A 24,009-nucleotide genomic window follows, 5' to 3' on the forward strand; every position below is an offset into this window, starting at 1 on the left:
AGCGATTAGCGTTGATGCAAAATCAGCTCACTAGACTTTTTGATAACTTATAAAGACTTATCGGTTTTACTTTCTTGGTTTAAGATTATGTGTCACTTTGTCCTTTTGCCCAGGACGGATAACATTTAATAGCCTTTATGCCCGGAGACACTTTCTTACTTATTTTGTTATCTGTCAGTCTGATTGTTATAAGACGCTTGATTCTGCTCTACTAGTCTCCTTAAGAGCGAAAAATGAATGCAAAGATGAATACTGTATGTGCTGGCTAGCTACTGAGCTGTTGTGGATACAGGATCAGTACTAGTCATTAGGGTTGATGGAGAGAGCAGAAATAGTGCCTACTGGCCCACGTTCCTAAATGTTTGCACTATTTCAGTGTTATTTTTCTTTGTTTGCGTTCCCTTTCCGAACTAGAAAATGCCATCTGCGAGGCTTTGTAGCAGTGCTGAAACAGAAAAAGGATGCAAAGCATCGTGTCAAATATAGAAATATGTAAAAATATTGATCATAACCCTTTGTTTGTCAGTGTTATATATGGCTGCCAATTCAAATACATATAACATTACTGTTTTAGTTTAGTCTCATCTATCATTTGTGTCTTCGGCCAGTACCATACTCTCACACTTTCTCACTCTGTGTTCCTCTTGTCCTCACAGAGCTGGATGTCTGGGATGGAAAACCAATAAAGAGGAAATAGCTGCAGGATGAAAACATGGCCGCACCCCTTATTGCACCCCCAGGCCCTGACAGCTTCAAGAAATTCACCCCGGAGTCGCTCGCTAACATTGAGAAGCGCATCAATGAGGAGAAGAACAAGAAGCCACCGAAGCCCCGATCGGACAGTAGTCACCGGGACACGTCTGACGAGAATGAAGCCAAGCCCAACAGTGACCTGGAGGCGGGGAGGAGCCTGCCGTTCATCTACGGCGATGTTCCTCGGGGAATGTCGGGCGTACCGCTGGAGGATTTGGATCCATACTATCTGAACACAAAAGTGAGTTTCCACAAAGACCCAATGCACCACCCAGTTTCCCCTTAAACCCAGTTGTGAATAGGCATTTGGTTAATGGCGTTGAGTTGAGCATTTGTAGAGGTTGACAACTGTCACTGATCTATTATTCAACTGTTATGCTGAGCCATTAAATGCTCTTAGTCCCTACCTTTTTTCTCACATGAGTTTTGTAAACTCACCTCACCATATATATATATATATATTCAAATTCAATGACATAACATTTAGTTATCTCAAACTGATTGCAAAGTTGTTGTATTCACCACCGAGGTAAGAATACAATAATGGAAAGATGACCTTGAGACGTTTGAGTCTTTGAGCACCTTTTAGTGACTGCTACAGGGGCTCAGAGACACTCAGTGCATTATTAGATCATATAACGCCTGTGAGTTTTTTAGGACACTTATACAATCATACAAGCAGATGCAGAAGGACGTAGTGAATCTGCTCCAACAACACTGCAGGATTCATCGGACAGTCGTAATTCTCTTAAAGGTTTCTGCGGTGTTGATTAATTATTGTTGCTAATGAATTGTAAAGATGATTTAAAATGTATGTTAATGGGGCTTCATTTACTATAGCTGATTCAATTATTTCGTGACAAAACACACATACAGATGAAAAGTGCTCCATCTAACAGTAGCCGTGACTGACGGCTTCCCAGCATGCATTGGGACACTGGAATTATCATGATCATAATTGTATCTATATTACCGCAATGTTGATGGTCTTATTTTGATCTACATTATGTTTTGCAATGTTTCCACTCTACAAATAATCAATACGGGTAAATGTGATTACACAGCAAAGGAACTTTATGCACAATTCTTTGGATTTTCAGTGTAGACCATGAATTATTATTAGGGAATCTGACCACATGACATCCTTGCAAATACTAGAAATGTGATCAGATAATCACAATTCTCGCCTTTGGCACTTGTGTTGCCTCCAAAAGAACAGACATGGTTTGTAACTTCTTGGACTTGAGCTTGAGCTCAGTCCCTAACCCACCCTAAAAATCACAGGTAAACAGATTAAATCACAGGTAAGATAATGACATGTGCATGTTGAACAACTTCAAGCTTTTTACTTATCCACAGGACGTTTTGTTTTTTTCTGAGTTTTTAAAAAGATAAGCACATCCACAAATAACATCTTTGAATGTTATTGCACAGGAGCTTTGAAGGCTACCAGTGTAACTATTATTTAACCGCAGACATGCCTCACAGTCAAACAATGTCTTCATAAAAGCCAACTTCTGAATTTATGTGGTAGAAAAGCAGATTACGCAAACCGCAATCCCCCCATTTTCTGTTCAAACTATCCATTTTATATCAAACGGAGACTAAATCTCCAGGCATTTTAGCAGAACGCAGAATGATGACGGCAGAAGATGGCAGGGGAGGACAAGGATTGCAGAGAAAAGGGCAGGATGCTGTTGTGCCTTCAGCCGTGTCAACATGTAGAGAAGCCAGTCTCCTGTGTGGAGCCAGTGATAATGTGTAAAATAATCTGCAGCCTGTAAGCAGCCCAGTCAGCTGGACTGGCAATCACAGCCGGCAGCACTCCCCTGTGGGGCGGATGAAACTATCAAGTGCATGTGCCTTTTGTGATCTATTGATCCACAGCTTTAGTTCAGTGGTGGCCACGGTCAGTGTTGCATCCTTGTCTTATTATCCTTCCCCATTTTGCATTCGTCTTACCTCCACTTACTTCCCTCTCTGACAAAGGGTTGAAATATCTTTCACACTTTTTATAATTATCAAACATTATTTACATTTATGTTACAAAACGAAAAAATGCAATGAACAAAAATGAGACTTGAAATCCCTAAATAAGTATGAAACACCCCCCTAAACACTCTTGTTTTGTCCCTTTTCGTCATTTATATATATGATTCCCGGGACATTCATATATTGTAGCTGGCCAGAACCTTGAAAACACAGGGCATATAGACGCTTTCATCCTTTTCTTAAATAAAACACCTTTATTCAACTACAAACAATTACGTTATGAGTACATCCATCGTTTCTGTGAGAATTGTTTGCCATCATAATGTTAAGTGAACAATCTGCTAGCTGTTGAAAAACATATTAATTGTGTGATGGATAATTGCTGCAGCAACCAGCAGGGATGTTGTGCCAACATGCCTTTATAATGAGTGTTACGGTGAGATCCTTTGGAATAGATTCTGACAGTTCACCCAGCAGTTCATCACAATTTTGTTAATCTTAAAGAAATAAATCCATGACCCGGGGAGGTAGTTGCAGTACACCCAGCACAGCATCATGCCTTTATTTATTATTTATTCTTATTTGCTTCTGAGCAGGTCCACTTGTGCAGTCATGAGTGTGGTGCCTTGCTTAAGAGCAAACTTTTTGGGAATTTCAAAATGGAGCAATGGCGTAGCAGGTTTTCCTTATTAGGTCTACTGCTTACCAGATGTGTGTATCAATACAGGTTCGTATTCATCATTCGTTCTGCTTAGTCAAGATCTGCTCTCATTTTACCCGTGCAAGTTCAATACCACTCACAGGTTAGGACCGCATCACCTCTCTCCATCTCACTATTATTCATGTCAATCAGCTGCTTAATCCACTAATGCATTTGTCCTTCATCAAACCTAAGGAAATGCCTCTGAGAATATTCACGGTTAGGGTCAATTCTTCCTCCACTGTGCTCATCTTTCCAGTCTGCTCGTCTCCTCTACTGGACCGACAGTCATCCCATCTCTCGCCATTGCTCTGTATGTCAATGAGTGTGTCAGCTGCTGGAAACCCGATCACAGCACTCATGCATCAAAGAGAGGAAGAGGGTGCAGTGGCGAGGAGGAGAAATGCAGCGTTGCAGTTCTTGTTTTCCCCTGCGATGGGGACTGCCTGGCTTTTTCAAATGTCTGATGTGATTAGGTGATGTTGACGCTGCTGTGGTCATACAGGAAGAGAAGTACGGGATAGATGGAGGGCATACTAGTGTTTTAGCTGCACTCTGCAGATGGACATATCAGTGCTTGGTTTGCGTGTGGAAATACAGCTCTGCTTGAATTGGCTGATGTGGACAAAATGCAGCAAACAGCTTTCAGGTTTCGTTAATGCAGGAGCCCTTTTCTGCTGCTCAATGTAGCCTTTTGGGGACGGTCTTATTTCATGAGTTAGTAGCAGACCAGTCGTTTCTGCTCAGACTACTGCAGGGGCGCAGCTACTCGTGAGCGCACAAAGGGAGCTCACGGCTCAAGCAGCAGCTGCAGCCTCAGAATATCAGCATGTAGCACTGTACTCACTATTACATTGTGTTCCCGTCCCACCATCGCTGTCTCTGTGTCCCTGTCCATTACTCTCGTTTCTTCCTCTTCCATCCGATGCCTCATCTCCGGCATTCTATTTTTTCAGGGCGTAGTAAATCAGACGGAGGGTCAGCCTTTAGTGCTCTGTCTGAGTCCTCAGTCTCTGATGACACAGCATCCTCCTGTACAGGGATGAGTGAGGAAGAGGGGGGGGGGGGGTTGAGAGTGCTGTTAGCCAGCTCGGTGTAAGGAAGGAGGGTGGGGTAAAGAGGGAATAGTGCATAAAGCATAAAGGTAAAGATATGGGTTGACGCAATTAAAAAATAAAGTCATAATATGGTTGGCCATGTATGTATGTACACGTCTGGGTCCTCACAACAATGAGTTTAGTCACAAGAACCTGAGTTACGTTTCAGGCTGTCAATAGTTCCTCGGGAGATCTGTTCTGTTTTGTCACAAAACATCACATTTCCACGATAAACATTGTGGAAGCTTTTTATGTTTTTGCTTCTCTGTGAATTGAATCAAGGGGCACTTATTCAATACCAGGTGCTCCCTACAGAATGGGCTCAAATCCGGCTACTAGTGAATGCGTGTCATGTTTTCTCATTCTAATCTGCAAAAAGGCCTGTGAATCCAGATACGTTCTCAAATCCTTTAAGGATTGATTTGTAGTTTGTTTCTGTTTATGAAGGTCATTTGGGTCTCCAACTGCTATAACTTGAATAATTGTTTTTGTTGTATTAAGTATTACATGGAAGGGATTATTACAGTTTGTATGACCCTCATCAAAAACTGTGGCGATAACACATTAATATCATCAATTAATAGTTTTCTATTACAATCTTGCTGCAAATGTGTTGCCATATCTTATAATACATTTTAAAAAGTCCAAATCTGCAATCCGTATTGTAAAGTAACAGACCATTCTTAGTTTGTCTCTCTACTGCATGCCAACCCAGCCCTCCTCCTCCCTCCGTCTACCCATCCATCTCAGGTTTGGCTCTCTCCCCTTTGCAGCTCTCTGGCTTTCTGTTCTGCATCTCTCCTGCTCCACCCGCTCCACCCACTCATCTCTCTCTCTCTCTCTCTTTGGCTTTCATTGCTGCTGTCCCATCCCACTGCAAGTCCCTCTCATATCCCTGCTACACTATTCCTCCTCCTCACACACACACACACACACACACACACACACACACACACACACACACACACACACACACACACACACACACACACACCGTCTTTGCAGCTGCATTCTGCCTCCTGATTCTTGCATATGTGCCTTTTTCTTTAACGCTCTATGGAGAATTAAGAAACAGTGGAGCTTGCTCTGCTGAATTGTGTATTCATGATTGTGCGTATTCCGTTTGTATGTTGTAAATGTTCCATTTAAATGCTCTGTAGAAAGTAAAACCTGTAATACAGTTACAAATCAACAAGATATTATCTAAAAGTATGATGTATGCATTGTTTTTGCTTGTTGGACAACATCTCCTTACAGTTGGGATGTCTGTTATTTTCTACAATGTTATATATATTTATTTATCCTGTTTGCTGTGTTTTTTAGTTCTCTACTGTTCCTCTTGGGCAGAAGTTATCCTCAAAAACTTTTTTCCAGTTAAGACATTGGATCATCTCTCTGAGCACAGATCCTGTTCTTAAATTAAAATAGGTAAAACAAAAGTGTGTTCAGGAGATCTACCCATCTTATTTTTCCACTTTTAAGAGGAATTGGTAGGCCCTATGTATCAACACAAGAATGGTTCAGTATTTACTTATAGTTCTCATACTTTCTACACCCCCTAGTACACTCTGTTAAGTTATGATGTTGCACAATCAATTAAGGAAATTGCTTGAAATTTGCATTCCTTGTTGTAATTGTGCCAGGTAGCCAAGATTGCATCAACAGCAGATTCTTCTGTCTCCAAATCGACCCACTACCTTAAGTAAATTAAGCCTGTTTGTAGTTGAATTGGGATTTTAATTTTTTCATTTCCATTGGCTGTACATGTGAAAACTCTGACTCAATGAAGACAAAGTATCTATGACATCTTTCTGTCTTCAAATCAGATGTTTTTAAAATCTCTACAAATCCAAAGGATTTAACCATTCATCACGTTGGTTAACATATGGAACATACTAATGCATGCTGGGAATCTGTATGACGCTAATGTGATATTCCACATTTTACTCGGTTTTGCTCGGTCAGCAAAACCCTTGACCTCTAAAAGGAGGACTTGCTCTTGAACATGACTGCAGATCCTATGCGCTTCTGTATTTATTGTGTTGATGAAGAATACATTATTCTTACTACATCTGGGTGGGAAATAAAGTGAGAGGAAGTATTGCAGTTGCTCTATAGGCAAAAAAGAAATGGGAGGGAGGGAGGGAGGGAAAGAGAGGAGTCCTCTGAAGCAGAGAATACATTTTGTCTTTCCCCAGACTGCAGACGCTATTTTTGATTTAATTAGATTTCAGGACATCACTTGTCTCAGGACAATTTCTGTTGCCTCCCAATTTCTTTCTAGTCTTTCCCATGGTCTGAACTAAAATTGTGTGTGTACTTTGCCAATTGTGTGTTATCATCACATTATTATCATTCATCACTACACCTGAATGTAAAGGGTCCAGCAGTATATATTTGGGCTGGCGAATACTATTGTTACAACTTATTACAACTTATTTGTGAATTGAATTCATCTTTAAATGGATATACCTAACACTAAACTCTTTCAAATGTTAAAGGGCTCCTTTACAGTAGCTGTTAACTGATTTTATATGTTGAATATGGAGATTATTCACATTTCAGATATTATTGTGATATAATTTGATGATAAATTGTTCTTCTTGGAAACAGAACGGCGCTACGTCTGTATGTGACCTTTCAACAACAACAACAGTGGTGTTGTAATTTTGTAAATACACATGTGGGGATGTGGTGAAGAAGGAAAAACACCCAGCAGTGAGAATCTGTGGGTTAAAAATCCCATTAGTCCATTTGTTTCCTAATAATGCTCATACTTCTCACTCAGACCCCACGTTGTAACTGTCCAAAATGGGCACAAACGTCCACACAAACGAACACACTGCATCAGCACGCAGCGCTGCCTCGCCCCGAGTGCACGGCCCCACGTGGCCCAGTGCTGTTTATGGGTGGGGAGTGGTTCTTGAGAGTCTAGAGTCAGCAGATCTGCCTCTGATCGATGACAGCATTTGCGGTTCTCTTCCAGTAAGAGCTTTAAAGTCGGGGTGAAGAGAAACGTTTGGACACGTGTGCGTCGCTCAAAGAGTCGCTGTCACGCTGAAGAGCTTGCCGGGGCAGAGACTGCATCTGATATAACCAGAACTAACCGGGTGTCTGGCCGTAGAGGAAGTGATGTCAGCAGTGTAAAACGCAGGCTTGTTTCCACGCCCTCTGGCCTACGTCTCCCTTTTTATACTATTTACTCTGCTTGTTTATCTGTGTGCTTTGTATAGCGTGAGGCCGTTGAAATACTTTGCTTGCTGTTGTCTCACTGCTGGGCGGGTAAAGAGTTTAAAATGTGTAAAGGGACAACACACAAAGCCCTTTAATCAAAATGCTATGTTGGAAAGATTGACAGTATCACCTGCATTGTTAGAATTAGCCCCCCAAGTTAGTGGGAAGTGTGTGCCATATAATTAGTGGTGGAAATGTCCTAACTGTGATGTTATCTCTTTGTCTTTCTCTCCACAGACATTTATAGTCCTCAACAGCGGGAAAACCCTCTTCCGCTTCAGCGCCACGCCCTCCCTCTACATCTTAAGCCCTTTTAATCTACTTAGGCGAATAGCTATTAAGATTTTGATACATTCATATCCTTTCATGTGATTCAATACTAAAGATGGATTTAAGTTGATTAAAGTGTTTGGTGTGCTGTGGGTAATACTGTTTATATATATAATACTTTCCTTAACTTCTGACCTCTCACGTTATTCAGCATGATCATCATGTGTACGATTTTGACCAACTGTATATTCATGACTTTTAGTGACCCCCCCGAGTGGTCCAAACAAGTAGAGTAAGTACACATCCATACGGTCCCTCTGCATCCATATCCTCAATGCATGTGCCTGTCAGTGTTTTAATCCCCTCTGTCTTTGTTTTCTTTAGGTATACCTTCACTGGTATCTATACGTTTGAGTCGCTCACAAAGATTGTGGCCCGAGGCTTCGCAATAGATGGGTTTACCTTTCTCAGAGACCCATGGAACTGGCTGGATTTCATGGTCATCTCAATGGCGTAAGTGTTATAAATGCCTTCAAAAAATGTAAATACAGTTGTTGAAGGCTACATATGAACACTAGGGTCAAATGGAAACAAGGAAAAGAACAGCTCAAGGCCAAAAGCACCTAAAAGAAGATTTCAACACATTTTAGCATTTGGATAAATAAAATGGGAATATTATATAAAAAACAGCCGAAGAACGTCAAATGGCCACACACAACTTTCTCATTGCAGATATAATTAAAAAACACAGCTTTAAGTGGTGAAGGGTGCATGCTGGCTCACTGGTATGTGTAATGAGATGCATCAGTGGAATCGCTGCTCAGGAGTTCGGTTTCACCTGTGCGTTCGCTTTTATGAAATGAATGTTTCTGAAAATCATTTTCATCTGTGAGTCATTACCATAAAGGTACAACGATTTTAGATAAATATTTTAGTATTCTTCTATCATTAGCATACATATTTTATCACTTGAGGTTTCATAACATGTCCATCAAACTTTTAACCTCAAGAAACTTGTTTTTGCAGTTCTTTTTAAAATGAGCAATATAATGGTTTCATTTATTCAAAGATGGACGATGACAGTACTCTCACTTGTAAAAGCTGCTGTGGGCAATTTTGGAAAAACAACAAAAACCTGGCATGAGTAAAACGCCCCAAAAATGAATACACATAAGCGGTAGACGTGCTTTCCCGATTGGGACATTAGCAACTTTTGCTGTGGCTAACAACACTCACCGTGTATTTTAATGATTTGGATACAAGCTGAATTGGACTAAATAATTCCAAATATATTCTAAAGACAATTGCCGACAGCACCTTCAATCCACATTAGTCCATTACACAACGTTGATAATGCTCATTGAAATATTATGTAACAATCCATTATTTCTTTCCTCTCTTTGGGACGGCTGCTGAATAATTGTATCTGATCCACCTTGCAGGTATATAACAGAGTTTGTAAACCTAGGCAATGTGTCAGCCCTGCGTACGTTCAGGGTTCTGAGGGCTTTGAAAACTATTTCAGTTATCCCAGGTAAGACAGTCCAGGTGTTTGTGTTTGCGGGTGGGCGAGTCACTGGGTTGATGTTAGGTGTGGTTTTGTTTCGGTCCCTCTCCTCTCCGCTCCTCTTCCTTCCTTTGTTCTCTTCCCACTGGTCGGACAGGCGTTCTCTCTCTCACCGTGGTGTCCCCTCCCGGTCTTCGATGGTGGTGCTGGTGTCGTGCTCTTACGCGTACATGCGTGTGTGTTGTTATCGTGTGTGTTGTGTGTCATGGGGTTCTGTTCTGTGTGTCATCCTACCTTGTTACAGATATATAACAGAGTTTGTGGACCTTGGGAATGTCTCGGCGCTGAGAACGTTCAGGGTTCTCCGAGCATTGAAAACAATTTCTGTCATTCCAGGTGAGACTCCCATTTAAACACTAAGGCTGAGCCTACATTATCTATGACCTGTCTTTATTTCAATTACTTTGTTTTGCTCTTTTAAAAAAAACGGATGTTTTAGAATTTCTTCATTTTTTTTATTTTACCTTTGTTTTTATGACAATCAAAAATGGTAGCAATACATTTTTGATAGGCTTAGCAGTCTACTGGCAGTCTTATGGGCTCACATGTCCCATATGGACAGCCGAGATAAAATGATTATGCAGCACATCAAGATATGCAAGAGCTGTGTGACTGTTCATTTCTACCCCAAGTTATATAGAAAAGAATGTCCTGAACAATGGGATAATATAGGAGTAAAGCTAAAATGTTGTTTTCAAAGAGTTGTCAGGATGGTATTATCAGAGGTTAGATTAGTAAACATGATCATGTGTAGTTTAACAATGTCAGTCTTTCAATCTGGTTTGTATACTGTTTCATTTGATACATTGATCCAAATTCTCATAGTCTATGACCTTGCGTCTGGTTTCTGAAGACTTTTTGATTCCCTAAGACTGCCAAGCCTAATGGCCTAAACACATCAATGCTGCATGAAGCTTTGAGACACATGCTTTCAACAGTTTGGCTTTAAGGGGCTTTCTTTGGATTTTATTTTTTAGCAAAAAGACTCCTTTGATTCAGGCTTCAGAATAATTTTTTTTGGAAGATATTTGTCCATCCCGGGAGTTGAAGGGAAACATAAATAATACATAAATACCAGAAATAGGCAAAATTTTGTAAATATGTGTCAAATTCCACACAAATCTTTTCTAAGCAGAACACAAGTCTACATTTGATGATACATGACAACCAATCAAAAACAATCAAACTCTATAAGCTACTGCATCCCTTCACACACACACACACACACACAGAGTCAGTACAGCACAATGAGCTCAGCCTGCAGCATCTAGCGCTCAGTTGTGCTCATGGCTGCGTCGGCCCGAGGGCTCGCCCAGACCTGCAAGAGTGGGAGAGAGAGGTGACCGGGATGGGAATGGTTCTTCGGTTGAGGCAAAGGTCACCGCAACGGTTTAACAGACAGGTGATGCGGACACCGAGTCAATACCTTCAGCCTTGGCGTTTAAATGACCTGCATGCCACCTCTCATTGCCTCTCCCTCCCCCCCAGCCACCAATTCTTCCTCGCCTGTCCTTTCTTTCTCCTCTTCACTTCCTGCTTCCTTGACTGAGCCCGGTTCTGTGCGTTGTTTGTAGTGCTGCCGTGTTCAGTTGATTTGTTTGACACAGAGAAATAAATACCTACAGCTTGTCAGGAATGTTCTCATAGATGGACACGAGGATGTACAGGAAAAAGTGATCTCATGGTACAATTTCTCACCAAATTAATTCTAAATCCAATTGCACTCTTAGAAATGAACCTCCCAAAAGGGTTATTTCAGGATAACTAGAGTTCTACCCGAACCATTCACTTTACAGAAAACCCTGTTTTGAAAGGAGTTCTTTGAGAGCCCACGGGTTCAGTTTTCAACCAAAGGACCCTTTCTGGAAGAAATAATTCTCAATTGACTGGTAAAAACATGGGTATTAAAAGATCCACCAACTAGAAAACTATGATTATGAACAATCGCTGTTGTGGATTGATGTGGACAACATAATCTCCTTATTAGGCCGGAGGCTACTGGACGCGGCTCTCTGACCAGAATAAACACCATGGTTATGGTGGAGAGAGATCTCTGGGATAACGGGGAATGTTGTATAAGGGTTCCGGTTGAGGGTTTTCCTACGTTGATGGGCTAAAAATCCCTTTGTGGTTCAGGTCACCTTTATTTCTAAGAGTGCAGTGCTGATTGTTGTTCATCAGTGGATCAGCTTTTGTAGAGTAACAATATCTAACGTGAAGTGAGTACCAAACATGTAGTGTGTCTTTCTGTTAGAAACATCCTAAACAGCTGTAGTGTTTGTTGTGTTTGTTTTGTATTTAATGGAATAAAATGAATGTGAACACTATATCTGTGGTTTAACCTGATGCACCTTGAATAATAGCCTGTCAATGTGCCGTTATTATGTACTATATATTCTACTTTAAATTCTGCTTTAAAGATGTGCAGAAGTATTGACATGATATGCACATCTGCTTAGGTGACAGGAAGCTGCTAGTTTTAGTATATATATGAGATATGGGATTACTCTCTTGATCTGAAATAGGTAGTACTCATGATAAGTAAGCCTGAAGCCTAATAAGCAACCAAAAGAAGCAAATTAGAACATTAGCACAGGAATGACAGGGTTTCTCCTCCCATGAGATGTGGAGATGTTGGATAGCATGTTCTTCTGTCTTTGAGCTGCATAGTTCTGTCCACTGGAGCTGCAAGAACAGCACGACCAACAACTATCTATGAATTAATTCACAGAGCTTAATTGAGATTTAGGCTGGAATGAAAGAAAATCTATGGGCTGGCTGTTTTGTTCTCTGAAGGAATGCACGTGATTCACTGAGTCAGCTTCTGCTGTTGAGGGTTGGAGGTGTGGGCGTAGTAGGTGCTCGAGAAATAGTTGTAAAGTCTGCCAAGTTTAGATTTATATAACAATACAGGATTAGATATAAGTTACCTAACTTAACGTTTTCAGTGCTTGTCTTGAGTCAGCTCTGAACTGCAGCTATAAAACCAGTTTATGCCCTCTTGCCAAAAGTTGCAATTCCTTTCATTTTGTCTATCTGTGTGTTTTTGTGTGTCTGTGTGCATTTGCACTTGTATGCTGTTGTGCGTGTTTGTGAGTTTGTCTGTTTCCATGTATCTGCATACATGCACATTCGTGTGTGTGTGTGTGTGTGTGTGCGTGTGCGTGTGTGTGTTTTTATTGTATATTAATTAACAGGCCTGAAGACCATTGTGGGTGCTCTGATCCAGTCTGTGAAGAAGCTGTCGGATGTGATGATCCTGACCGTCTTCTGTCTTAGCGTCTTTGCTCTGATTGGACTTCAACTTTTTATGGGGAACCTGCGGCAGAAGTGTGTAATCTGGCCAATCAACATGACTGAGCAATACCCGCCAAATAGCAGCAGGGGATTTGACTGGGCTGAATACAGCATGAATGAAAGTGAGTGGTTACCTTGACACTTAATTAAAGTATTTGCACATTATGACATAAATGGGAAAAGGGACTAGACAGAAAGTGTGTGCATCCTTGTGATTTGTCTCTCTTTTTATTGTTTATTTATAAATAAATACCAGACACAGCGACTCCTCAAGGTAACACATGTTTCTCCCCAGTGGCTAACACAAGTGGCTGCTTTTTGTTGTATTTCTAGGTAATTTCTACATCCTACCAAATCAGCTTGATGCTCTTCTCTGTGGAAATAGTAGTGATTCAGGGTAAGTAGGTGTGTCACTCAATAAGGGCAGGCCTATTATATTTATACTTGGATGTTTTCAATGGAATGAACTTGGAACCCAAACACCATTTTCCATCTTAACAATACAATACTGCACATTGTCTGGTTTTGGGCCATCATTAAGTTTTAGTTTTGGTCCCTCTGAGGTAAAAGGTTTGGGCACCCTGGATTTAGACAGGCATTCAAACGTGTATTGATAATTCATGAGCCACACTGGTTTGAGTCATGCAATATTAAGGTAGATCATATCAACATGCTACTGTGACAGTGTGCATGTAGGCATGCATGCATGTACAAGCAAACAACCACAACAAAACACACACATATCAACCCCCAAAAGGCTTAAGGCCACTTGTCATGGTCCTGTTGTGTCATAGACTGTATCTGTAATTCCAATTATGTTGATAGTTAATCAACATACTGTGTCATAATGTGGGGCGACTGTGGGTGAGTGGGGAGCACGGTCGTCCTCCAATCAGAGGGTTATGGGTTCGATCCCAGGCCCGGCTAACCCGCATGTCGTTGTGTCCTTGGGCAAGACACTTAACCCAACATTGCTCCTGTAGCTGCGACTACAGTGTATGAATGGTAGTTACTGATGGCAGGTGTCACTGTGTATGGTTCTCCTGTCATCAGTGTGTGAATGGGTGAATGATGTCATGTAGTGTTAAAGCACTTTGAGTGGTCAGAAGACTAGAAAAGCGCTATACAAGTACAGTCCATTTACCATAATGTGTCTTTTCAGACGATGTCCAGAGGGCTACACATGCATGAAAGCGGGAAGGAACCCCAACTATGGTTACACCAGCTTTGACAGCTTTGGATGGGCTTTCCTCACCCTATTTCGCCTAATGACCCAAGACTTTTGGGAAAATCTGTACATGCTGGTAAAGTGCTTCCTTAATACTTTTCTCTTCCTCTTTTTTGCAAATTGGTATGTACTGTGTATGGAGAAACATTAATGGTATCTGCAGTACAGTATCTTTTAAGAGCTAACTAAACTAGTATTTCATCTCTGCCTTCTTTTGTTGACTCACTTTCTGTTGCTCTTTGTGCCGTGCACCATGCATGTACAAAACATACAACATATGCTCAAATACAAAACATACAACATATGCTCAAGTAATGTTAAACCGCACTGCCATGACATTGTATTTGCATTTATTTCTTACTCCTTCAGACCGGCCCCTACCCGGCCGTAATAGATCCACTTAATTGGGCAGATATTGTTACTGTCGTTGTTGTTTTTTCATGTTTGTTTGAAACTGGTACTCAAAGGGTGCTTCCCTGTCGGGAGGTTTTTGAAGAAAGCCACGATACATAGAAGCACTAGCAAGGCGGACTTAACACCTATACTTGAATATCTATATAGCACCTTTGAAAAAAATCGATCTGTTTCTGCTTGTCTGTCAGACTCTGCGAGCTGCAGGGAAGACTTATATGATCTTCTTCGTGCTGGTCATCTTTGTGGGCTCCTTCTACCTGGTGAATCTCATCTTGGCTGTGGTGGCTATGGCTTATGAGGAGCAGAATCAGGCCACTATGGAGGAGGCGGAGCAGAAAGAGGCTGAATTCAAAGCCATGCTGGAGCAGCTCAAAAGGCAGCAAGAGGAAACACAGGTTGGTCTCACCCTCTCTTCCATACACCTCTACCTGTTCCATGGTTCAGGATTATCATATGGCTTTGTTTTCTCTTAGGCTGCTGCCATGGCAACATCTGCAGGCACGGTGTCGGAGGCTGCGTTAGAAGATGAAGGAGGAGGGCACTTGTCCCGCAGCTCCTCCGAGGTCTCCAAACTGAGCTCCAAGAGTGCCAAGGAGCGCCGTAATCGCAAGAAGAAATGGCGTCAGAAAGAGCAGGAGAAAGAGAAGGGGGACACCGAGAAGGTTGTCAAGTCTGAGTCAGACGATGGCAGCAAGAAAAGCACCATTCGTTTTCCAGGAAGCCGGCTGGGGAGGAAGACATCCATTATGAACCAGGTAAAGTTAGCAAAAAGACTATACAGTAAACGCAGACTGCTGTTCGACAAAGCATGTGCAGAAACATCTACCGATGCTTTAAAACACATTCTTTGCAATGTTACAATGTTGCAATGTGAGAAAGATCAGGCCTCAGTTTGTGCCTAAAAGGAAGTTTCCTCTTGAAGGCCTTCTCCAATCAGCCTTCTCAATGAACTGCCTGATCCAGCAAGATCATTTATTTTATCGATCTGACCAGAAAACAATATGTGGTTTCACAATGATCACGATATGCTGTTGGAACCTCCGCTGCCTCTACAGTTCTGGAAACAACTTTAAGTCTATTGTTACCTGCCTCTATACAAATTATTTTATTTATTCATGGTTGTCAAATAACAGCAAAGAGCTTAATTGTAATGTTTAATTCCAGTTCCCAGGATTATTATTGAAATGCTCACTTTTGCTTGTGTGGATGTTCGATTGATTAGGAATAACATGATATATGGCCTAGACAAAGACCGTATTCCACTTTTGCAGTCCTGATTCAATTTGACTCAGGTGATGTTGATCAGGCATCAGGTTGTGTCTTAGTGGCACATTAGCTACGCCCTTGGCTCTTCTCCCACAAGCTGCAGCCATCTGGAGATTCTTTGTGCTGCTTCCTTTGCATTGTAGACAGCTCTCCTCCTCCTCCTCCTCCTCCTCCCTCACCCAGTGTCCATCACTTTGAGTGTTTTAGATTAAGATCAGGCAGCATCTTTTTATTCAACTGCCTTGGCTACATTGACCAGTTCCCGGTCCTTCTCTATTTTTCTCCTCAATGATCTTCCCTTACGTCGGCTCTAGCAAGATGGTTCGTTTGCCGCTTCAGACTACGGCAAAACGGCACACAAACAAACCTAATAAAGTGAATGGCTTTTGTATGCTGTCAACTCCAATGTACACAATTATTTTGCTAAACAGTTTTCATTGAAATGAAAGATTTCTTTTGAACCAAATTGGACAAGATTTTAAACAAAACTAAACGGCACTACATTATTAGGATAGAACAAACAACTGGCTGTGGTCCAGATCAAAACCTTGCGCATGCATTGGGCTGAAATTATGTTCTGTTATTTCATTTAAAAATGAGAAAATGATCCCAATTGTTTTTCATATATCTCATGGTCAGTTTGTTTTGGTAATATTGTGTGATGATCCCACAATGCAATGGACTAAACCTGCTGTCTTCTTCACAGAGCAAAGAGAAAAACTCATGAGTTATGAAAGCATCTGAACTCATTTTGTGTATCATTGCTTTTTTATAGTGTACTGTATTGCAATAATGCAGATCTCATCGTTTAACAGTGATTGTGCATGACTTTTGACAAAAGCTCTTTTTTCGTCTTATCATTGTTAATCTTATCAACTCATTTTGTGATAACATGTAGTTGAGTTCAAGGGCACTCCGTCTAGCCTTTGTACATGTAATACGAACTACACTGATATGTTTGGTGCCTTTATCCTTCTTTCCTTCCATGTCCTCTAGTCCGATAATTGTTAAGTCCCTCTCTACCTTGTTTGTCCTTTTTATTACTCATTCCCAAGCTCCAGCTTTTTTTTTTAACAACTCCTTGACTCTGCCCTTCTGCACCTGTTTCTTCCTCTTCAGTCACTACTCAGCATCCCAGGCTCTCCCTTTATGTCGCGCCACAACAGCCGCAGCAGCATCTTCAGCTTCAAAGGCCGTTCCAAGGACATGGGCTCAGAGAACGAGTTTGCAGATGACGAGCACAGCACAGTAGAGGAGAGCGAAGACCGCCGAGGCTCACTGTTCATCCCTTACCGCCGAAACAGCTACAGCGGCTACAGCCAGGGCTCGTCCCGAATCCACCCACTGGCACCCCACTCTGGAGGGAAGAGGAACAGCACGGTGGACTGCAATGGCGTGGTGTCTCTCATCGGCCCTGGGCCCGGCAGACGGCTCCTGCCTGAGGTGAAAATAGATAAGGCAGCCACTGATGACAGTGTAAGGACGTCCATGGGACACCAATACAGTTTAGGCATGATGGCGGTGGCCCCAGTCTCTGCAGCTTCAAAACCTCTTTCCCTTGGCTCTAAATAGATCCCTTGTCCTTTCCCTGAATAACTAAAGTCTGTCTTATTATTTCATCCTAAACTGACAAACATTTACACTTTCATCACAATCTAATGCTCCTTTTCCCTGCTTCTTTTTAAAACATCTTTAGAAGGCCTCAACCAACTGAAACGGTTTCCACAAACTCTCTGCCTTACCATCATCATTATGATTAATTCATGTAACATGATCTTACGTCTTACGCCTACCCTAACAATCATATCAACCAGCTCACCTCATATACGGTGGTTGTCATTTATTAAAATGATTAAAACTAAGTAAAGAAACCTCACTCCCTACTTTTACTTTTTTTGATTTAAAGGGCTTCTCACATCCAGGCCCACACTGTTTTCAAAACTTTATCTACCCCTATGTCTATTTCTTCCCTCTCTTCTTGGTCTCGTTTAGCTTCCGCTCTTGAGCCACTTGATGGTGCGACAACAAATCAGAAACTTCTTTCGATAGCAATTTTTCTCCTCATTCTAGCTAGCATGGTCAACCCCTCTTTTATTCTCAAGCACTCTACTTGCTTTTACTTTTTCACCTCTTTTTCAAACGTAGCATGGTGTAGCAGCAGTGCTGTCTTGAATTCCCCTCTGTTATCGACATGCATGTCATTGCATGCAGTGTACTGTTCCTTATTTAAGGGAGGGAGCAATTGTGTGCACTGGAAAAGACGAAGGGTTCAGAAACTCTACCGTAAATTCTCAAATGATAGTCAGTACTTAAACAATGGCTGCTTAATTAAAATCCATTTCAAATAACAGTTAGTTTTCGTGGTTCTCTCCGTGGTTGTGATAAATTAAGGCAATTATTTGAGAATTGACAGTATGATTTAGAAGTGGGTTGATGATATGTTGCTGGAAAAGCTTAAATGAGAAAAATGACTTTTTTGGGTGACTATTACGTTGTAGAAATATTTAATGATCAGATGTGAAAAGCTGCATCCATCCTACTGTGTTTTTCATCTTCTGAGCAGACCTCATGAGTTTTAATATGTATGCATTCATGTGAATACTATCTTTGTGTCTTTCTCTGAGTACAGACTTCCGACGTGGAGATCAAGAAGAAGCGCTCTGGCTCACTCATGGTATCCGTGGATCAGCTCAACTCCTCCTTCAAAGGAAAGGACCGAGCCAATAGTCAGATGAGCGTAGTCACCAACACACTCTTAGAGGGTACAGACAGCGCACATGTGTCCTTTTACCTCTTTGAATTTAGACTCTGTAGTATTGAGATAAATACATCAAAGGAGCCTTCCATTTACACCTGTAGTTAAATATGCATTCTTGTTATACGTGCTGTTGTGATTTGGTAGATATGGAAATTGCAAGTAGGAAAGTTATCTTTTGTTATCAAACTAATGTCAGCTGCGAATGGGCAGATTGTGATTTTTTCATTTTCCTGTTTTTCAAGCCACTCATGGTACTAGACACTGTTTGCAGTGACACCTCAATATGATATTTTCATTTTGCAGGCTCCTAAATGGTTTGTTTTTCTCACCAGTTTTGTTTTCTTTCTCCGCCACCTCTTCCTGCAGAGTTGGAGGAGTCTCAGAGGAAGTGTCCTCCCTGTTGGTACAAATTTGCCAACACCTTCCTCATCTGGGAGTGCTTTCCCATGTGGCTGAAGATCAAGCACATAGTCTACTTGATCGTCATGGACCCGTTTGTTGACCTGGCCATCACCATCTGCATTGTCCTCAACACCCTCTTCATGGCCATGGAGCACTACCCCATGACTGAACAGTTTGAGGGGGTTCTTGCTGTTGGCAACCTGGTTAGAAACTGCTGTTCTTTTTTTGTCCTTTATTGTACCACTTGCATTTGCCTTTGTAAATGTTTCCATGAACCTCATCCCTCTCAGGAGTTGCAGAATCACAGCAGGTTTGCCCCACCTAGCTGAGCTAACCTCAAACCAATAAATCAATGCATCATTTGGTATGTGCACTTAAGAATACACATACGTAAGACTCTGATGGGGTCTCATTAAAGATTTAGTTCCATTTTATGTAGCCAGGCAGCGTGATCCCCGAACTCACGCACACTCAGGTCACTCTCCTGCTTCCGTTAAATCCTACTTACCTGTTCTCTACTGACCTCTGTCTAAATCTCTCTCTTTCTTACACACACACACACAAAATAGCACTCATGGCAATAACACTATTGATCTGTGCAAGACTGTTTTTTAGATTTGTGGCAGACATTTTGATTTGTTTGTGGTCTGCCCTTGCTGTCAAAACTCACCGTATCGCAGCTGTCCGAGGGCAACAGAATTGGCCCAGTGTCAGTACTAAGACAGGAAATGAGGTCATGTGGATTGGCATTTTGTCAGGAATGAAACACAACTAGAAGTCAGAGGAATCCGTGGGATGTATCATGGTGCAGTATGAATCATTTGGTGTTCTCACTGATTGGGCACATGATTATCGGTTGGGTTAACAATATGTGACTAAAAACTCGTGTTATGACCTTGCCCTGTCAGAGGAGTACTAGCTCTAAGAAAAACTAAATCAGCAGTATATCGAGAAAAATGCAATGGAAAAAAACACTATTTCTCTGCACTGAATTAACTGAAAGATTAAGGAAAATATAACCTGCATCATTCAATACTGTAAGAATACGTGTTCAAGAATTGGAGCCTGGTCGGGGTTATCAAAAATTCAGCCGAACAACTTCTCTCGTTCTGGGAGATTTATTTGTCAGATCACAGGTCAAGTATCAGCGTTACGTTTGCAAAGGCAGGAGCAGTTCAGGCAGCACACAGGCCGGAAGAACAACTAACTAACATCAGCAAGAACATCATGTTTTATAACCCTTGAAAGACAGAGAAGGAAAGATTTCTATTGGCCCTAAACTGGCGTAGAGGAGGACCTTCCACCTCCCGCATCTAAAGATCCGGTCACATCCAATGTCCAGACTCCTGACTTATGACATCAACGAACAGAGTGTGTATGTTGAATAGTGTTGGTGTGTCTCTAAACCCCCCTTAGGCTGGCGAATCTGCCAGTTGACCCGCAGACCTTGCATTCCTCAGCCAGGACAGAAACTGACTCCCCATCCTGTCAGACTCGTGTCTGCCTGCTCGGCACATCTTGCTTCACCCTTTACCTAACTCTTAAATCAAGACAAGACAGCGAACCCCCAACTAAGCCCATGAAAATAACTTTTGATTATCAATACTGCTCCTGTTACTTTCCAGTGCATCTTCAACGGTAGCATCATGCCGCCCTGGCAGGTGTAGTTAAAAGGTCCAACAAATAAAGCCCTCATAAGTACCACTGAAATTCCATTGTTTTACACATGTTGTGCACCCATATCATCTGGTTTCACCATGAAATGGATCATACAATTTTCTACATTACCTACAGTAAAAGTGTAAATGTTAATCCACATTTATGAATTTGTTACAATGTGCATCCTTTTCAATAAGAAAATAAATAACTTCATGTGATGTTTTGTGTGGGTCCACAGGTTTTCACAGGCATTTTTGCTGGGGAGATGTTCGCCAAGCTGGTGGCCATGGATCCGTATTACTACTTCCAGGAAGGCTGGAACTGCTTTGATGGCTTCATTGTGACTCTGAGTTTAGTTGAGCTGGGACTGGCTGATGTGGAAGGTCTGTCAGTGCTCAGGTCGTTCCGATTGGTGAGTGGAAGAATACAGGAATGTATGCCTTTATTACTCATGGCCCTAATGGTTATTAAAATATAGATGTTTTGTGTGCTAGACCAAATGGCATACCCTTGTTGGAAGCCTGGACGATTGCTGTGATCGAATTTTAATATTAAGTACAATAAAACAATTGTTCAAATGTGAATAACTGTGTAATAATCTCATGTCCCGCTCCTCTTGTAGTTACGAGTGTTCAAACTTGCCAAATCGTGGCCCACCCTAAACATGCTGATCAAGATCATTGGTAACTCCGTGGGAGCTCTGGGTAATCTGACCCTGGTGTTGGCCATCATCGTCTTCATCTTTGCCGTGGTGGGCATGCAGCTGTTTGGCAAAAGCTACAAGGACTGTGTGTGTAAGATCGCCGCGACCTGTGAACTGCCCCGCTGGCACATGCACGACTTCTTCCACTCCTTCCTGATCGTCTTCAGAGTGTTGTGTGGGGAATGGATTGAGACCATGTGGGACTGTATGGAGGTGGCTGGACAAACCATGTGTCTCACCGTCTTCATGATGGTCATGGTCATCGGAAACCTGGTGGTAAGCAAAGACAAATATTTCACAGTGTAGCTATTATAGGAGTAGTCCAACGTAGTTTCCCAGGTGTTAACCATCCATTTACTATGAGTGCATTGATTCAATCGTATCTGGTGTTTGTCTTTGAGGTGCTGAACCTGTTCCTGGCTTTGCTACTGAGCTCATTCAGTGCTGACAACCTCGCTGCCACAGATGATGACGGCGAGCCCAACAACCTGCAGCTTGCGGTTGTCCGCATTAAGATAGGGATCGCCTGGTTCAAGGCTCACATGCGGATCTTGGTGGCCGCATTGCGCAAGAAGGTACCACCTAGTTAAACATTTGCTTGCATGACCAGTTCTTTGTTGTTTTGTAACGAGAACTATGTAACGAGTTTAATGTTACCTGAATTTGTGTTTGCAGCCTGAAGAGGATGAACAGAAGCCTCTGGATGAAATGTACGAAAAGAAGCTCAACTGCATTGCAAACCACACAGTAGACATCAACCGTGAGCTGGACTATGCTAAAAATGGCAATGGCACCACTAGCGGCATTGGGAGCAGCGTGGGAAAGTATATGATCGATGAGGACTACATGTCCTTCATCCACAACCCCAACCTCACTGTCTGTGTTCCGATCGCTGTTGGCGAGTCGGACTTTGAGAACCTTAACACGGAAGACTTCAGCAGTGAATCGGATGTGGAGAACAGTAAAGATGTAAGTAGGAAGGACTGGTAAGAATATGAGAATGCAGCTGTTAGCTGAGAGATGGTAATGGTGATATCATTGCTTAAGTGTTTTATGATTGTTTGAGTGAATGATTGCTGGAAGGCGGGATAGAGATACTGTATATCACAGCTGTGATATGTCAAAAGTTTAGAAATGTAGCTTATACATTTAGGTCCTAACAAATACTACAATACATCCATGTCAACCAGATATGTGACCTAATCATGTAATATAAAGTGATGTAATAAGTCAGCGGAAAATGCCGGTGGTTGTTTAGGTTTGTGCCCACATGGCATCTTTTGATCCATTAAGCAGAACTGATCTGAGCTGCCACACTGGAGTCATTTGGTTTACTTGACATTTCAGAACATCCATTTAGACAGAAGAGCTGTAACACTGAGCCTGACTGCTGAGTTTAGACGGACAAAGCCCTGACTAGAAGACAGACAGGGAAACATACTGTCTACTATAATATGAACGTAGGAGAAGGGTTAGCCAGAAGCATGCACGGCAGTCTGCTGTGTGTGTCACCTTGACCTGGTTTGTGGTGGGAAAACAGAAGGCAATGCAGCAGCAGCAGCAGCATCACTGTACCTGCACCAGGTCCATATTCCATAGAGCTCCCTCAACCAACCCCACAACAATCTTCCCTGCACCACAACCAGCCAGAGGGTACACTGCAGGGAGCAAACACACACGGTGCTTCTAGCACGGATCCATCTGTCTATTTGGTTTAGAGAAATAGAAGAGGGGCAGAAAAGAGTGTGAATGCGGTCCGTCGCTAATGATTTAAAACCAAAAAGTGCAGTTTAATCTGTCTAGTGAATTGAATTGGCTGCATGTGTTTGTGTTTAATTCATCAAAATACGTCTGCTGTTTCATTAGTTTTTCTTGCCTCACCTTGCACTGCATTAAGAAACAATATGACATTATTTATTGTTAAAGGTGAGCTGCGTCAAGCCATTGTTTTATTGTCTAAAAATAAGAATTATACAGGTTTTTTCACAACGCCTTACAAGGCATCCTTATTTTAGCACAGTAGTAAAACACTAATATGCATACCAAATATTTCATTGGTATAAATTGTACATATTATTTTTGTATTTTATTTTTAGCAGATTCATTTTTTCTGCACTGAAATGGCTATTTAGTTTGGTTTGTCCAATTATTTCATCAAAAATAAATGTATCCTTCATCATTGAAGAATCTAAATTTATGCCAGTATAACAATGACCATCATTATCAGCGCAATCAATTCACAGGTCAAGTTTAATTTCTTCCCTCTGAATCTGTAACTCAATGTGCAGAATATGGAGAATATGCGGCGGCAGCGAGAGACTTAGCTGCACTACATGGCTACAACACGTATACCTCTAGCAACACATCATGACATTTATTTAAACCCAAAAGGACATTAATGTAATGACTGTACTGGCAGTGGGCCGTATCCATATGCTTTTGCATCTCATTGCTGAGCCTGCAATGTTCAGAGACAAAATCAGCGGTTAAACTGATCTTTTTGGTCCTCTGCCTGTCCCAGCTTGATGACACTAGTTCGTCTGAGGGCAGCACAATCGACATCAAGCCTGATGTGGAGGACGTCGCAGTGGTGGAGGTAGTTGAGGAATATGTTGACCCAGAAGCCTGCTGGACTGACGGTAGGTATTGTCAATTACCTGATTTTGGGG

The 24,009-nt window shown here is 41.8% G+C and overlaps 1 protein-coding gene across 1 annotated transcript in view; it reads left to right on the plus strand.

The window, feature by feature from the left end:
• The window catches only part of scn8ab (sodium channel, voltage gated, type VIII, alpha subunit b), a 40,490-nt gene that overhangs the window by 2,962 nt on the left and 13,519 nt on the right, over positions 1–24,009 (plus strand). The window contains exons 2-19 of the mRNA XM_078092124.1: positions 657–994; positions 8,014–8,144; positions 8,258–8,338; positions 8,431–8,559; positions 9,858–9,949; positions 12,811–13,032; positions 13,244–13,307; positions 14,073–14,214; positions 14,741–14,947; positions 15,026–15,307; positions 16,938–17,294; positions 18,448–18,580; positions 18,943–19,181; positions 20,876–21,049; positions 21,260–21,616; positions 21,742–21,915; positions 22,016–22,309; positions 23,862–23,979. Coding sequence (XP_077948250.1) covers positions 713–994; positions 8,014–8,144; positions 8,258–8,338; positions 8,431–8,559; positions 9,858–9,949; positions 12,811–13,032; positions 13,244–13,307; positions 14,073–14,214; positions 14,741–14,947; positions 15,026–15,307; positions 16,938–17,294; positions 18,448–18,580; positions 18,943–19,181; positions 20,876–21,049; positions 21,260–21,616; positions 21,742–21,915; positions 22,016–22,309; positions 23,862–23,979 — 3,478 coding nt within the window. The 5' untranslated portion in view covers positions 657–712. The remainder of the gene's footprint in view (positions 1–656; positions 995–8,013; positions 8,145–8,257; positions 8,339–8,430; positions 8,560–9,857; positions 9,950–12,810; positions 13,033–13,243; positions 13,308–14,072; positions 14,215–14,740; positions 14,948–15,025; positions 15,308–16,937; positions 17,295–18,447; positions 18,581–18,942; positions 19,182–20,875; positions 21,050–21,259; positions 21,617–21,741; positions 21,916–22,015; positions 22,310–23,861; positions 23,980–24,009) is intronic.

The sequence above is a fragment of the Gasterosteus aculeatus genome, chromosome 17 (assembly GCF_964276395.1).
Source record: "Gasterosteus aculeatus chromosome 17, fGasAcu3.hap1.1, whole genome shotgun sequence".
In the NCBI taxonomy this organism is placed as follows: Eukaryota; Metazoa; Chordata; class Actinopteri; order Perciformes; family Gasterosteidae; genus Gasterosteus; species Gasterosteus aculeatus.